At 42.3% G+C, this 16,213-nt stretch overlaps 1 protein-coding gene across 5 annotated transcripts in view; it reads left to right on the plus strand.

Moving 5' to 3' along the window:
• The window catches only part of zc3h18 (zinc finger CCCH-type containing 18), a 42,659-nt gene that overhangs the window by 18,375 nt on the left and 8,071 nt on the right, over window positions 1-16,213 (plus strand). For 3 of the 5 annotated variants that reach the window (XM_041996026.1, XM_041996024.1, XM_041996025.1), the window contains exons 7-14: window positions 447-476; window positions 932-1,046; window positions 7,073-7,338; window positions 10,789-10,983; window positions 11,741-11,860; window positions 11,951-12,043; window positions 12,386-12,664; window positions 15,612-15,722. In XM_041996026.1, coding sequence (XP_041851960.1) covers window positions 447-476; window positions 932-1,046; window positions 7,073-7,338; window positions 10,789-10,983; window positions 11,741-11,860; window positions 11,951-12,043; window positions 12,386-12,664; window positions 15,612-15,722 — 1,209 coding nt within the window. The remainder of the gene's footprint in view (window positions 1-446; window positions 477-931; window positions 1,047-7,072; window positions 7,339-10,788; window positions 10,984-11,740; window positions 11,861-11,950; window positions 12,044-12,385; window positions 12,665-15,611; window positions 15,723-16,213) is intronic. The other 2 variants (XM_041996027.1, XM_041996028.1) reach the window with 2 other exon arrangements.

Below are 16,213 nucleotides of genomic sequence, written 5' to 3' on the forward strand. Positions count from 1 at the left end.
ACAATTAACTAAATTTATCAAAAAATATATTGTTCCAGTGATTTATAAGTGACCAGGAGTCCCTGTTCCTAAATGTCTTGTAGTGGCCAATAAATGGTCTGTACGGTCCAGATGGATGGAGGTCTGGACGGTCCAGGTAGATGCATGACTGGATTGTTGGTGGATGGAGTTCTGGATGGTGAATGTCCACCATGTGCCAGCAAGGCTCCACATCAGCAGGTGGTGGTGTAGTGATGTTCTGTGTTGGCGTAATGCAGCTGAGACCCTTGATAGTCGTCTCTGAAAAACCGGTCTAGCTTAGATGAGCATTTCCTAAAGTTGGAACAAAAGTAAATGTCCACATTGATTATTTAGGAGAACCGGAATCACCATGAGCATAAAAACGTACAACACCATTGTTTACTGTAAATCCTGATTTTTATTGATAAAGTTGTTTTCTGTTTCAGGGAGATGGACTTCAGGGATCCCATTTACTGGTAAGTGTTAAACCCAGTTTACTGGTTAGTGTTAAACCCAAATACTGGTTAGTGATAGATCCAGTTTACTGGTTAGTGATAAACCTATTTTAATTTTTAGTGGTAAAGCCAGTTTACTATTTAGTATTAAACCCAGTTTACTGGTTAGTTTTTCACCCACTTTACTGCATTACTGTTAACCCCAGTTTACTGGTTAGCGTTACACTCAGTTTACTGCGTTATTGTTAACTATTACTATTTGGTGTTAAACCCAGGTTACTGTCAGAATTAAGCATCAGAAGGGTGCTCGTTTCCTTACTTAAACATTGGAAATGTGTGGTACCCATGATGTTTAGGCTAGTCGTGGCATTTAGGAGTCACTGGTTAAAGTCTCAGAATAACTGCAGATTTTTTTTTGTTTTCTTAAAAAAAAGAAAAAAGATTAAAGTTTAACTCTTTTGTGTGTGTTCTGTCAGCGATCCATATGCTGACCCCTACTACGACTATGAGATGGAGGCCTTGTGGCGAGGTGGCCAATATGAGAACTTCAGAGTCCAGTACACCGAAGCCCCTCTTCCCTACCACTACAGTGTGAGTATCCTTGGCCTCAACTCCTTAAAATCCATCCATTTTCACCAAAAGCCCCATTGATGTTGGACGTGGAAGATGGATATTCAGATGGACGGAGAGCTTCGTCCATCCTCTGCATCGGTTACACACGTAATTTGGTCCGTTTTCAGGGAGCTTAGCGGAAAATGTAGCAATACCACCGGAAACCGCGGGGTCAGTGCTGTGCAGAATAGCTAACATGTGACCAGGGAAAAACAAGCCAGAGAAGAAGAAGAGAATCAGGAAGGGAAAAAATCAGAAGAAGAATGAAGATAAGGACAACAACAGTAGAAATTGTGCAAGCTTTTGAATAAAGACTGTATACGAGCGTTTAGGGTGGGCTGGGCAGTTGGAAACTACACTACCGCTGCTTAACTGCATCTGAAACTGACATCAGATCACGGGACTGAACTGTGAACTCAGCACTGCCCTCTAGCGGAGGAACTGACTTAACAACCATGGCAATGCAAAACATGCATGGAAGCATGAGGACGGTGACGTATGACAACGTTTGAAAAGGACGTTGCTGTTTATGTATGTACGGGAGCAGAAATGGGCCTTAAAAAGCCAAAAGAAAAGCATACCCAAAGTAAATTTAAAGCTGTTGTTGAACCATTTGGCGAACAGGCATGGTTGAGTGCGCTTTTGAGAGAAATCCTCTTCCTGCTAACTCGGCCCGCTCCCTACAGCTCAGGTTAAAGCTCCCCTCCCTCCTTCCCTTTATCACTGTTATCATACGCTCCTAAATTACCATAGAAATTGTTTCTACACCTTTCAAAACTGCAGGTAACACCAATATAAGAAAAAACCCAGTTCAGATCGGAATAACACTGAAAATCTCCGCCCTATCTCCAACTTGCCCCTTCTCTCCAAAATCCTTGAGAAAATAGTTGCCTCACAACTCCAAACTCAAATAAACCAAAACAATCTGCACTAACAATTCCAGTCTGGCTTCCACCCCTTCACGGCACTGAATCTACAACCTTAAAAAATCATTAACATTTAGTTCAAATCCTTCTTTTCCCAACCCTCCCCTCTCACTGCAGGTGTCCTCCAGGGGTCTGTCCTGGGTCCTCTTCTTTTCAGAATATTCTCCCCCTTGGCAATATCTTCCGGAATCACAACATTAAAGTGAACATATCATGCTTTTAAATCCGTCTTTTTGACATGTAAATCATTCATTTATGGTCTATATAAAGTAGAACGCAACGCTTTGGTCTGAATTCCTGGTTATTCTAGCTCCTCACACCCCTTGTTAACCCCTGTTCTGAGGCTCATCTTTAGAGCGACTCGTTTTGTTGCAGTCTCCTTAAATGTGAATGAGGCATTTCATACCCCGCCTTTCTCCAGGTGGCAGAGAGTTCCACGCCACCCCATTTGGCCATATTTGTAGTTTGATAGCAGCGATACGAAAACGTGTCCGTCCAGCCTTACGTGTTCGAGCCAGAGTCTGACCCAGAGCAGGAGAATGAAGATGACGAACCTTTTTTCACATGACCACAATATGAATAAGATAAACAAGGACTCAACATTGTTAAGTAGTTGGCTAAAGCGAGCGTCAAGAACGTCTTTGAATGCATTTGGATTATGTGTTCCCTTACACAAAATGGCCAAAAACAAAGCCAAATTATTTTATTCAAAGCACACAGTACAGTTATATCCTCAGGTAGGAAGCTAAAAGGTAGCACACAGCACTAACAGAAGAAGAACACACAATGGTCATACTATCAAAACAACAGCGGGTACATCATATTAACAGACAAAATGCATGTCTAAAATAAAGCTTGACGTAATTTTAGTGTTATTTGGAGCTTTCCGCTTCGCTGTGTCCATAGTTTCCATAGAGAGAAGGAACTGACACCTCATTCAGACGAAGTCTTTCTGCAACACCATCTGGACACTGGCGGAGGTTGCTTTGTGCAAACAAAAAGGACTTTCCCCACTGATGTCGGTACCCAACAACCGCACATTTTGACTTGTCGACTGGTAACTTTGGCATAACTAAACGTGGACTACAAAATCACTTCAAGAAAAAAAAAGGACGGATTCACAAAATTGGATTCCTGGAAGTCCATGACCTTATTTAGCAGACTCAGAGCAAATAGTGTGACGTAATAGACAAGAAAACGTAATAGGGAATAGAGAAAACTAAACAGACTGAAAAATATGACCCAAAAAGAATATAAAGATATATACACAGCATCAGGAGAGAATGTTTAAATTTTCTGCATTGCTAAACACTAACAGTGCATAAAAACGTGTAATTTAAGAGCAGTAAAAGTGATTTTTCAAGATATATCCCCTGCATGCGGATGACACCCAGCTCTACATCTCCGGCAAACTAATCTTTACAGTAGTGGGACACTAGAGTCTCCAGACAGAGGACACATTTTGGATAACCATAGCCGTTTTTGTGCATGGCTGTAAAGCCATACCTAATGTATGCTGCGTCATATTTTAGGATTTTAGTTGGCCATGAGTTCTTAGGGGTTTTTTTGCAGCAGGGGGAACTAAGGAGTTCTAGAGAGTACTGAAGAGTGAGAAGCTGTTGGTTCAAAAGAGTTGAAGGTGTGCCGAATAAACTCAGAATTATTGCCACTGAGTTTGAAGAAACTGGAAGAGAACCAAGATTTTAAATAGTCTAAACCAGTGGATTTCAAAGTGAGGGTCACCAGGATGTTCTAGGAGGGCTTCAGATTAGAGTGAAGCTAAGATTTAAACAAAAAAATAAATAAATAAAATAATAAAGCAAAATTCAGAAGCAAGTATAGCATGATGACGTCATAATCTGTGTAGACTTGCCGGTTATCAGCCTGCTCTGCTCCTCAAGCTAGCGTGTAGCTAGCTAGCATAAAATGGACATGATTTTGACAACAAATAGACCAAAGGAGCAGACCAACAGCCCCGCCATGCCCCCTTTGCCCTAACGTTAATAGTCTGGGTATCATCCTCAATAGCGCCTTTTCCGATGTCTCCCAGTTAGGTTTTAAACAGCACTGAGATGGTCCGACCAAAGTAATTAATGACACATGTTTGAATACAGATGATGAAAAAATGTCAGTCTTAGTCTTACTGGACCTCACAGTACTGAACTGGACCACAATATATTACCCACAACTGGAGAACTGGGTGGGCCTCTCTGGCACTACACTAGTTTAAATCTTATTTAGAGAACAGAAAGTACTTTGTGTCAATAGGCAACTTTAAATCCAAGCAGACAAGAATTACATGTGTTCGGTGTACATTATAGGACATCCTCGTAGTCAGAGTCAGGTGTCGGGACAAAAGTCATAAGGTATCAGGAAAAAGTTGTTAGATGTCAGGTTCGGAGTCAGGACAAAAGTAGTCAGAATGACAGTCTACGTCACTAAAATGCACCAGTCAGCAACAAAGGCCAGCCAAACGTCTCAACCACTCATAGATATAAACACGTAGATGCTGCTGTCCTTTGGAACTATGTGTCAAAGCGGCCACCATCTTGGACCGGGGGAAGCCGCATCTACTTACTGCATTAGTCAACAGAGGCAGAGGTCTATCAACAATTTAAAACACCATAACTCGCTGATTTTTCAACAGATTTTTAATCGATTTGGTTTATTAGAAATGTTACACATATTTATAATACATAGATTATTTTTTTTAAATTTATATCATACACTTATACATACTTATACAAACACCCACATGCATACACATTTTTTTCTACAATACTCAGAGAAATAATAATGGTGATTCTCATATGAAATTATATTTGTTTTTAATATGAATGATATAAAATGTAAATAAATAAAAAATAAAGGAATGAATTAAAAAGCACAATAGAAAAACACTCATTAAAAAAAAGGATTGCCTAAATTAAAAATTTACCAAAATACCCCCAAAACGAAATATATCAAATAAAGTCACTTGCATCTGTTCCTCTTGTCATTTTGAAGCAAAATACAGAACCTAAATTTACCTCTGATGTGATGAGCCCAACATGTTTAAAGTAATGCATCTGATAATGGTACCAAAGACACAACACCAATATAAAACAGACATTTTTTAACACAACGCCAAATAAAATAAAATAAGACAAGAGAAATTTGTAAGAGTAAGTATTTAAGCGTTAATAGAAAAAAAAGAACCATTTCTGATAGTGTATTTTATTATCATTTAATGGGGATTCCGTTGTGTTAGTGAAATTAATTCGGCCGATATTAGCCCTTTTCAAAATGGCCAATATCGGCCAGTGTTTTGTCGATTATACGCCGATTTATTCTTGCTTTCTCATAAAACAGTGTCAGAGTCGGCAGACTGCAGATGTCCTTGCGGCATTTGTGCACTAGATGGAGCTCTGACTCCATTCAATCCCACAGTCATCCCCCTGTCTTTTTAACAGCCAGGTTACATTAAAGCAGTGGGTCGAGTGGAGCTTGCCGACAAGTAAATTTATAATAATGTTGTGAAATTATTGACTGAGCATGTCTCCAGTTTCAGTCTAAGTCTGTTTGTCGTGTGTTATGATGAGTGACGCGTGCTTCGTTGTGTCGGTCAGCTTTTTATTAACGCTGCATTGCTAAAGTTGTGGTAAAATAGCTTAAGGCGCCACCCATTGTAATGTTTTGGCTAACTGCTGCAAGCAGAACTCTTACTTTGAAGTGTGAAGCACCGGAACAAGATGTGCATGTAAAATGTTAGAGCATTGCAATGTTGACTTGTAGCAGTAGTAGCACATCAAGAGCATGCAATAAAGAACCGGCTGATGTCGGCAGTTCACACATATCGTGTGGTTAAGTTATTCCTAAAAAACAGTCCAGTCATAACACCCGTCTGTTAGCAATAACATCGCTGTTTTTATCCCGACCCTATCATAGCATTAGATAAGTAGCCAGTAAGTGCAGAAATAACTTAAGTGTACAAAATATCTGAGACTGTTCATTACTCTGTCAACTGCAGGTTGAGGCATATTTTAGGAGAGGTGTGAATGCAGAGGGTAGGAGGTTCATTCACTGCAGCACCGAAAACTTTATTAATATTGCAGTCTGTCTTGAGCCACCATCATGATGTCATGTCTCCCTTTGTTTTACTTTGTCAGAAAATACTAACGTGACAGGCTGTAACAGCAACTCACTGTGTGTTACAATTAGTGCCAGACCATCTGTGACCATTATATATAAAATAAAACCCTTTTAAAGATAACATCTTTTTGACATTTGAGAGAAGCATATCTGGTTTTTATTTTGGTTCATATATGATATATGTCATGATATATTTTATATCATGGCAAGCCACAGGAGCTCAGCAGTATACTGGAACAGTCCTGACACGGGCTGATGGGCGAGTGAAAGAACAGTCTAGGTTGGCGTTAACCCGATGTAGAACCTACTGGCCAACATGCTGAACGCTGACGAGCAGGTGGAGTCACAAAACCGGGTGATGTGTCACACTGGTAGACTGGCGTTAACCCAGTCGTTCACAAACATGCAAGATGTCAAACACTGGGATATCAGCAGATTAAACTCTCACTAGAGTGCAACTACAAGGTCAATCCAACCTTAAAAACTCATAAAACACTAAGTTACTGGTGAGTAGCGGCAGCAGTCGGCACCAGCATCTACTCAACCTGAAGTCAGCGTAGCCTTTTTATGTTTTCTCTGAGAGAAATCCACAGTTAATTTGTAGGATTATTTATTCTTTACACTTGTTTTATTTTGTTCTGTTGACATCTACAGATAGAAATAAAATTTAAGGACTGAAAAGGAGAGTTGATGAGGTTTTACACATTTATAGGGATGGAAATGAGATAATACAGAATAATCTGTTTATTTCTCTGTTCTCAGAGAAAGGCCTGGGTGGGTCTTTCTCTGAGACCGGGAACATCTAGAAAGTTGACATCTGTAACTGATGAGACACTAGCCAGATTTCTGCTGTGGTGGAGCTGCGCACGATGGGCCAGAATTGGCAGCATTGATCTGCGCAGGTGTGGAGATCAACAACTCTGACCACCTTTCCTCTGATCCCTGCAGGAGCGAGAACGCGACCCTCGAGAGCGCCACCGAGAGCGAGAGCGAGAGAGAGACCACCGTGAGAGGGAGCGGCGGCAGCGAGAGAGGGAACGGGAGAGAGAGCGGGAGCGCGAGAAGGAAAGGATGCGACGGAAAGAGGAGTGGGAGAGGGACCGAATGAAGCGCGATGAGAAGGAGAGGCCAAGGATGCGACCTCCTCGAGACGCCAGAGAGAAGAAAGAGGAGGACAAGCTGAAACCACGCTCACCCCTCAACATGCCTCCAAAGTAAGAGAAACTTGCTGTATTTATTATGTGCATCAGCAGCGTTCTCATCACCTCTACATCATACACCTTATAACAGGCTTGTTTCACCCTGTCTTCCCTCGGACAAACACTAGCCAAATAAAGACAATTACAGGAGAAATCAATAAGTCGCATCTGTTGCTAAAACACTGCAGAAACTTCTGTATTTCTAAGTAAACCCTTAACGAGAGACTTAGTATTAACATCCGGTATCACTGGGTCTAACACCAGGTCTTGTATGTAAATAGAGACGTGTGTAAATCTCAGCTAAAAGCTCATTTAAACCATTTTTACCACCACCACACAGTGAACCCAACAAACAGGTAAAACAGCAGGTAAACAGAAATCATGGCTTCAACGATGTCATTCATGTTTCCAGCCAGGTTTCTGCTTCATCATCATGAATTCTGTCTTAACTTTGCTGTCCAGGCACCAGAACTTCTATCCACCAGGATAAATCCACATTTACTGGAAAACTTTCACTCCAAAATCCCTACTTTCTTTCCAGTTACATGGATCTGATTGGAGGAAGACAGGTGTCAGTCATTCTGCGTCCCAGATGTTTCCCTTCCTGCCTGTTGGTTAGATGGATGTAACCATGGTAACATCAGCGTAATTCTGCGGGCCCTGAGCATTAAAATGAAGATGAATTTATCTTTAGATGTAGAACACAGGTGTATTCTGTGTATAAGCAATATAATGAGTGAAGCTACTTGTAGAACATTATTTATGCAGCCCACAGGTGCCCTTTCATGTTTAATCACATTTTCTCTACTCCATTGTTTTCTGGGCCATGAAGTCATGACTCATATGAACCAAAATAAAAACCAGAGACTTTTCTTAAATGTCGTCTTTAACAGAGCTGCTTTTTAAATATATAATGGAACTCATGTTCCTCCACAACACCACAGCGAGCTGCTGCTGCAGCCTAGGAGTCCCGTTCTAGGATTTCCTGACCAGTAAAACTAGGAGGGACATCATGACCTAGCTGCAGACAGAGAGTAATGTTCATCATTTTAACTTTCCTCCTCTCTGCTTCGTGTCCATCCTCCTGAAACATGCAGCTGATGGAGGGAGGGATGAACCTCGTTCTGGATATTTTGTACACTTACCTTATTTCTGCAGTTACTTACTGACTTAAAGCTGTTAGCTAACGCTATGCCAGGTTAGCGTAACCACAGTGATGCTAACATAAACAGACAGGGAGTAACTTAAGCTCGATTAGGACAACTTTAGCAATGCAACATAAATGTAAAGCATGACTGATGCAACAAAGTCAGGGTCGCTATCATGACACATGGCGAACAAAGTTAGGGCTGGGATATGCTTGCTGTTAGCGACACACTGCATGCGTCTAATGGCTCCCACGCGGTCCTAGCGTTCATTTGGGAGGTAAGCTGCTTGCATTGACGCAGGGTAACGTGTCGCAGGTTGCAATATTGACTTGAAAGCTAGAGGCTATCAAATGAACAAGAGCATGAACACAACCAATCTGCCATCCAAGTGCTGTGTACTGCCCCTAGTGGTGACCTCCAGTATTGAGCATTTTGGCCAGACTCTGCTTCCATCATTTGCAGCAAGTATTTAAACAAACGTAGAAGAACTTTGACATGCACGCAAGTGTTCAAAGCAAGTATATCCCAGCCCTTAAACTGAAAACTGGAGACATGCTGAGTCATTCCTAATTTCACGTTATAAACGTACCTGTCATCAAGCTCCACTCTGCCCACCCCTGTAGTGCTGCCCAACTGTAGCTGCTGCTGTAGTTACTGACAGTAGTGATGAGGACTGAGCCTTGAATGGAGTCAGAGCTCCATTCAGTGGACAAATGATGTAAAGACATCATTCTGCACGATTCCAACACTTCTCAGGACCAGAGGGAAACCTCCACCAGGGCAGGAAGGCAAACCACCATCAGAACCAGAACCAGGGAATAAAAACCTCCATCAGAACCAGGACCAGGAAGGAATCCATCAAGACCAGGAGTAGTGTCAAACAGCTGATGGAATTTCCTTTATTCCTTTTTTATTTTGCTATCTTGGCATATAGAGATGGGATTAAATGAAAGGCCTGTACGGAGAGTTGATGTGGTTCATCACATTTATAGTGATGGGAAATGATGCTGAATAATATGAATGTTTCTGACAACAGTCGTACCAGGGACACCTATGCCGATGCTCTGGTGTTAACAGAAGGTGAAGACTGGACACCACGGAGTAGAAACGTTTAAGTCCATATTAACTTGAGTAATGTATCATCATCATGGTTCACATGTGACTAATTTAATGATGAATGCTACATGAACGCCCCACTAAGTACGCTTTATCCTCTGGTTTTGAAATTGTAGAATCTTTAAAACAATTTTTTCATCATCTGCTGATGATAATGACGCACCAGCCGACTGACGTCTTTGGCTGTCAGCCATGATGAATGTTTGCCTGGAGCCAGGTAGAGAAAGGAAGCTTTCCCTCATCACCAAGCTGCTGTCAGGCGGCCCGTGTTTGAAGCTGAGCCAGTTGGAGTTTCCTCCCATCTTATTCTCATGCAGCCTGAATATGTTCATGAATAAGTGGGAAAATGAGCTATAAAACTCCATCCAACAGTTATGTACCCCTCAGCTTTTCTTTTGTAACCCATCACAATAATCAATTTCAGTCTTGGAGTTAAGCAACACAGGTCAGCGTGTAATCTGAGCACGTCACCAAACAGGTTTGTTCTTCCCAGAAGTCCTGTTGGGATGGGGCGGACTGTTCATTCATTGATAGTAAGCCGGCAAACATCTTATTGTTGTGCTCCACAGCCTTTGACTTTATTTTCTTTACTTCCTTCCTTCATTCTTTCCTAAAATAAAAAAACCTGTTAGTTGATAAGAAAGAACTAAAAATAGATTGTTTCGAGTCTATTTTTAGCTATGAGTTGTTTGCTCTTGCATTACTGATGTGGAATCATTCACTAGACCATGTTTGTGTTCTGTCACATGTAGGATGTTTGATGAGAATATGATGTAATCTGGAGTATATTGCATTGCATGTTTGAAGTCTTGGGTTTGTTTTGTAATAATACACCAAGACACACATTAGCGTACCTCACCGCAGGGCTCAGCAGGAAGCAGAGTCCTTCAGGTGTTTGTCAGAGACACTTTCATTCATTGGGAATATCCACAGCCATTCATTTCCTCCAATAGATAATTATGATACACAGACAGGTGAACGTAGAGTCATTTCCCCAGAAATAAAAAATGACATCACAGTGGGGGAAAATCCCATCTATGCTGCATGTAAATGTTGTTTCAGTGCATGATTAATAATAGTAATCATCTTAATTCATCCCAGTTGGAAAATAAGGCTATTCAATATATATAACCCTGTACCCTGCCTGGCTCCTGCATTATACCCATCTAACCCCATACCCTGTCTGGGGATGGATGTGTTGCTGCCTTTTCAGCAGGCCAGTAGAGCCTCCCTCAAAGAAAGAGATGCTTCCAGTCATGAGGCGACCAGATGAGTGGAAGGACCCATGGCGCCGATCCAAATCTCCTAGGAGACGCCCTGGACTAGGCTCTCCACCACGAGGCCGGCGGCGACACCGCCCCTCGGGTTCTTCTGTCTCACTGTCCAACTCCTCCAGGTAAGAAATCCTCCTCCATGTCATTGTCCCATCATCTCAATGAGGATGGAGGTTTCCATTTTATCCAGCTGTGGGATCCCAACTGATCTGATCAGCTGATGATGATGATAATAGATAAATTGGCTGAAGAATCCAAATGGATCTGTTTATTCTTACTAGGGATGATGCTGATAATTCTTTATTTTCTTTATATTCACACACTTTGTACCTGAACTTCACTTCTACCAGATGCTCATTAAACAGTAGTCACATAAACTATTTTTTACAATTAAATGACACTTTAGAAATCATTACTTACCTGGAGCGCTGCAGCTACGATCTGCAGAATGACGTGAAAGGAAGATCTGTGATGGCGTGCAGAAGTGTGTAAGCAAAGCCTACCAGCAAGGAAAAAACATTTAGATCAGAAAAATGTTTGACGGCTGCTGCTGATCAGTTAGCATGTTAGCATTTGTCATCTGCTAAGAACTGATCTACCTCTACAGAGTATTAGCCTGAACTTTGGGGCTGAATTATCCCGTAGAATCCAAACCTGGTTTACCAGAATTCTCCTGGTCTGGATAACACGGTGACACATCCAGGGCTCAGATCCACTAAACATATAACTTCAGATTGTAATATTTTAAGACTCTTCTGACATTTAATGTTTCATCTCCACAGATCCCAGTTTGACCTCATGGCTTCCTGTCCTGCTCTGAATGACTTCATGTGTTTAAAGTTGGTGAATCTTAACGCATAGTGTGTGCTTGTGTTGCAGGTCTTCGTCCCGCTCTTCGTCCTACTCTGGCTCCGGGTCGTCCCGTTCACGCTCTTCCTCTTTCAGCTCCTACTCCAGCCACTCTTCCCAGCACAGCTCGTTCAGTGGAAGCCGTTCCAGGTAAACCTCCACCTTCTTTGTACTGGTAGAACTGGTCCCATCTAGGAACTGTTTTTTTCCTGATTCTGCTTATCATCCTCTTCTTTCTAGATCTCGGTCGTTCTCCACGTCTCCCTCAGCGAGTCCAGCAGCACCCAGAAACATCCGGAATAAACCGGACCTCCCACCGACCGCCCCAAAGGGGTAAATCTGATGCACCCAGATGATCCAGGCTTCTAGTTCAGGGTGGGACACCATCCTGCAGGTTTTGCCTGTTTCCTGCTTAGACACGACAGGATTAAACAGACTGCTGGACTGCACAAGCCCTAATGATCCTTTCATTTCAATCGGGTGTGTTGGAACAGGGAAAGCTCTAAATCCTGCAGGATGGTGGCCCTCAGGAGGACCAGGACTGGTGATTCGATTTTAAAACATTTGATTTATGGGATTTGTTGCCACTCACTCAATGGTGAATGCACTCTAATAACATGCTAGCTCCTTGCATTGTGTCTGCATTCGTAAAAAAGCTGCTTTTTCTCCCTTAAGCATGCTGCTGAAGCCAGGTGCCATGCCCCCTCCTCGCAGGGACAAGCCCCCTATGAAGAAAGCTCCCAGTCCACCTCTGCCCAGCGGTCCCCAGGCTAGGCCCTCCAAACCTCCAATGGAGGGAGGTAAGCCTCCCAGCAACCCCAGGGAGGGCGGCGGTGCTGCTGGAGGATCAGGAGCTGCTGTAGTGGGAAGACCTCCGCCACCACGGGAACCTGGAAGACCACCCAACCCCCGGGAGGGGAGGCAGAAAGAGAGGCCACAGCATCCTCCCCGGAGGTAAGATTAGAGATGAAACATGTCCGTAGTGTGCCTGGTATCATCTGAAACTTCTGGATTACATTACCAAGGGAATTCCACAGGTTTCCAGAACAAAAAGGTCTTCTAAACCAGTACCTAGACTCGAGGTCTTTCTGTTGTTTATAACTAGAGATATCATCCCATTTTATACAGTGAACAGAAAGCTAGCAAGCCAAAGAACCCAATCAGGAACACACCTCAGGGAGAAAATGCAAATATATTAATGCAAAAATATTTTTTAGTATATATTTTTTGAAGGGCAATTTTGTTTACAGAACAGAGACTTTATTATCTTGTTGTTTTTGGTTGTTTAGAAATGAAAGTTTATTGATTTTTGAAAGGGTGTATTTGCATTATTATAGCATTGTCATATTAGTTGAAAATGATCTGAAATGGTTGAAAATGACAACATAAGACAGCTTTGCACAATATTATCGCTTATCACAATAATTTCTGAGAAAATTTATCGCACAGCAAAATTTGTTATCGACACAGGCCTAGTTCTGCTCCATTAGGGACCTGGAGTCCGGGACCTGCCCCCGTTTACGGCTGAAAACCTGTTCATCATCCTTTGACATGTAATTGTCGTGTCACTTGAAAATTGCAATATTAAAAATTTGAGTGCTAAGTTGTTCTTCTTGTTTTTATCTCTGTCCAGCACTTTGATCAAGTAGGATTGTTGTAATGTGCTTTATAAATTATATTTTGATTGATTGATGGATCGATCGAAGTAATGTTATGTTAGATCAACATTAGCACCCTTTTACTAAACTAGTTTTTTTCATCCTAAGGCTCTAAGGTAACTGAGCACTGCTGGACACGTCACATTACGCTGATACACCATCCAGCAACGCTCATAATTAAAGATGGCAAATGACAGGATAGTGTTTCAGTGCTACGTTAGATACAGTAAGACGGGGAACTGCATGAAGGGAGAATGTCTGATGTGAAGCAACATCAGGACCAGTCACACTTTGTTAATGGAGCTGTGGCTGCTCAGTAACCTTGATAGAACTTTGATTTTGTGGTTCTTGAAGCGACTGACAGAGAAAATACATTTTACCACTTTCAGAGATGTTGTCTGTCCGAGGACTGCTGGGCCGCGGATGGACCTCAGGTGGGAAGTTTTGTGACAGGCATGAGTCCTCTAACACATCCACATTTGCATGTTTGAATGGTATTCAGTTACAATGCTGATGTGTTCAAAGCGGTGCATTTTGTAGGAAAGAGTGCTGAGACGGCAGGTGGGTGACGGTGTAGGAGGAAAAACTACCTTTCATGGGGTTGTACCGCTTGTGTTTGTGAGGGGAAGTAAAGAAAAAGGACAGGGAAGAACAGAATGTGTGGGCAGCTTGAGTTCCACCTGGAAACTCTCCTGGAAAACCGGTCGGACACATGTTTATTTTTTTGTGAGAAACTTCCTCTGATGTAACAGCTGAAGCTCTGTTTCCTCACCTTTTACAGCACCTTTCATGGTTGCAGCCCTTTAGCTTGAAGTGGAGCAGAGCTGCGGTCATAAAAATGTAAATACACCTGCACAGGTGTAAACTAAACCACTGATTGTGTCCTGATAACAGGTGTTCCCTCCTGCGTGGGCGGGAAGGTGGGCTGGGACTTTAACATTCAAATCAGTTTGTTTAGACAGTGGAGCGCCTGCTCTGATCATGGGAAACATCGACCTCGCTCCAGATGGAAAACTGTCAACAAATAAGCACAAACTTCTTTTTCCAATTAACAGATCAATGAATGTGTTGTTTGTGAGTCTTCTCATAAAACACAAATATCAGGGAGATGTGGATCGCTACACCTCATGAGTCAGACCAGCTTAGATTTATGTTCATGCTTTAAATCACGTCAGAATTTAACCAGCTGCAGTTTTACTTATAATAATGAAGTCAGACATCACAGTTCTGCTGTTCACAATATTTACTGTGTTGTTGTCTTTTCCTTTTTATTGTAAATGAAAACAATAAAAACACCAGCATCGCTTTAAATATCTGAACGAATGAAGCAAAGTAAAGCAGTGTATTTACTGTTACAGTGTGTTAACATGCGGGTCAGGTCACATTTTATATCCTACACCGCCGGGTCAGGTCCAGATTTCTCTGGAAGATTTCCACAGGTCGGGTTTGGTGATCATCCAAGCCGGTTCGGGTGGGTGTGAGTTGGTAAAACTGGATCTGTGCAGGACTCAGACCAACTTGGCTTCATCGTCTGTTCATGCCTCTGTACAGACGTAGGAGCCACTGCTCCACAAAAGCCCATGGTTAACATTTGTGCTCTCCTTTATCTCCGTCTCCTCAATTAGGCATAATTTTATTGAGTGGACAAGGACGTCCACACTGATAAACGGACGTCAAGCATCCATTGCATCTGTAAATACTACGTGACGTCGTGTTGTCCTCTGCACATGCGTGTCACTTCAGGGTCACGTACCGTTCACACGTCAGTGGAATGAAGGTCGCATTGAAATGATGTGAACAGCCACACATTGGATTTCATTAAAAAAAAATCTGATTTCAGCATTAAGATGTGCAATGTGAACGTAGCCTGAAGTATTCCCAATCAAGATGAGAGATACACCCTGTCCATCAGGTTTTGGTCTGTCCTAAGTCTCCTCAGTGGAGGACATGTTTGAAACAAACATTAACCCCACTGTTCAGGAGCCCAGAAAACCTCTGGAGGAAGCGTATTTCAGTCACTTCCATCAGCTGCTGTTCATCCTTCCTTCAGATAATCCCCACATCTCATGACTGTAGGTGAAGGCTGGGACGTAGACCACAGCAGACCGACCGCGAGCCACCCCTGATCCGTAGCGCTGAGGGTCTCCTACAGTCTGATTTTGGATGCTGAAAGACTCAGTTTCTTTTTCTTTCTGGTAGAAACTGGATTTAATTTTAAAACTATGTTGTCTCTTCTCTTCTAGGCGAACTGTAAGTGGGAGTGGAAGTGGTAGTAGTTTTACTGGGTCTAGTTCAAGATCCAGATCCTCATCCAACTCCTTCTCACGCTCACGATCTGGATCCAGAAAATCCAGGTACACACCTACAGTCTAGATGGCAGCATTTAGAGGACATGTTGGTTCATGTTTTATAACAAAGCTTGGTTTTATTTATCACCTACAGGTAAACACAGGTGTTTTCAGGTGTTTGTGTTCAATCATGCGACTTCTGCAGGTTCATGTTCATGTGTGAACAAAGTGGATTGAAACAAACTAGAATGAGTGATGATGTCCTGAGTATTTCCACAGTTTAGATAAGAGGTCAGCTCTAGACACCTTTTAAAAGGTTGGTCTATGTGGCTTCATAGATCCTCCTACGGTAGCCAGGAAAGATTAAATCTCCGAACCAGCCTGTGATCTTCAGGATGATGGCTAGGACTTCTTGGTGGATAAAAAATTAGCTCATCTTGTGTGTTAGGTTAGAGTTGAAGTCGCCTCCATCATGATTTGAACTGGAACAACCAAAAACAACAAATATAAGGAACCAACACTTACTGGTCAACAGTAAGCTAGCTAACCACCACTTC

The sequence above is a fragment of the Melanotaenia boesemani genome, chromosome 10, assembly GCF_017639745.1.
Source record: "Melanotaenia boesemani isolate fMelBoe1 chromosome 10, fMelBoe1.pri, whole genome shotgun sequence".
Lineage (NCBI taxonomy): Eukaryota > Metazoa > Chordata > Actinopteri > Atheriniformes > Melanotaeniidae > Melanotaenia > Melanotaenia boesemani.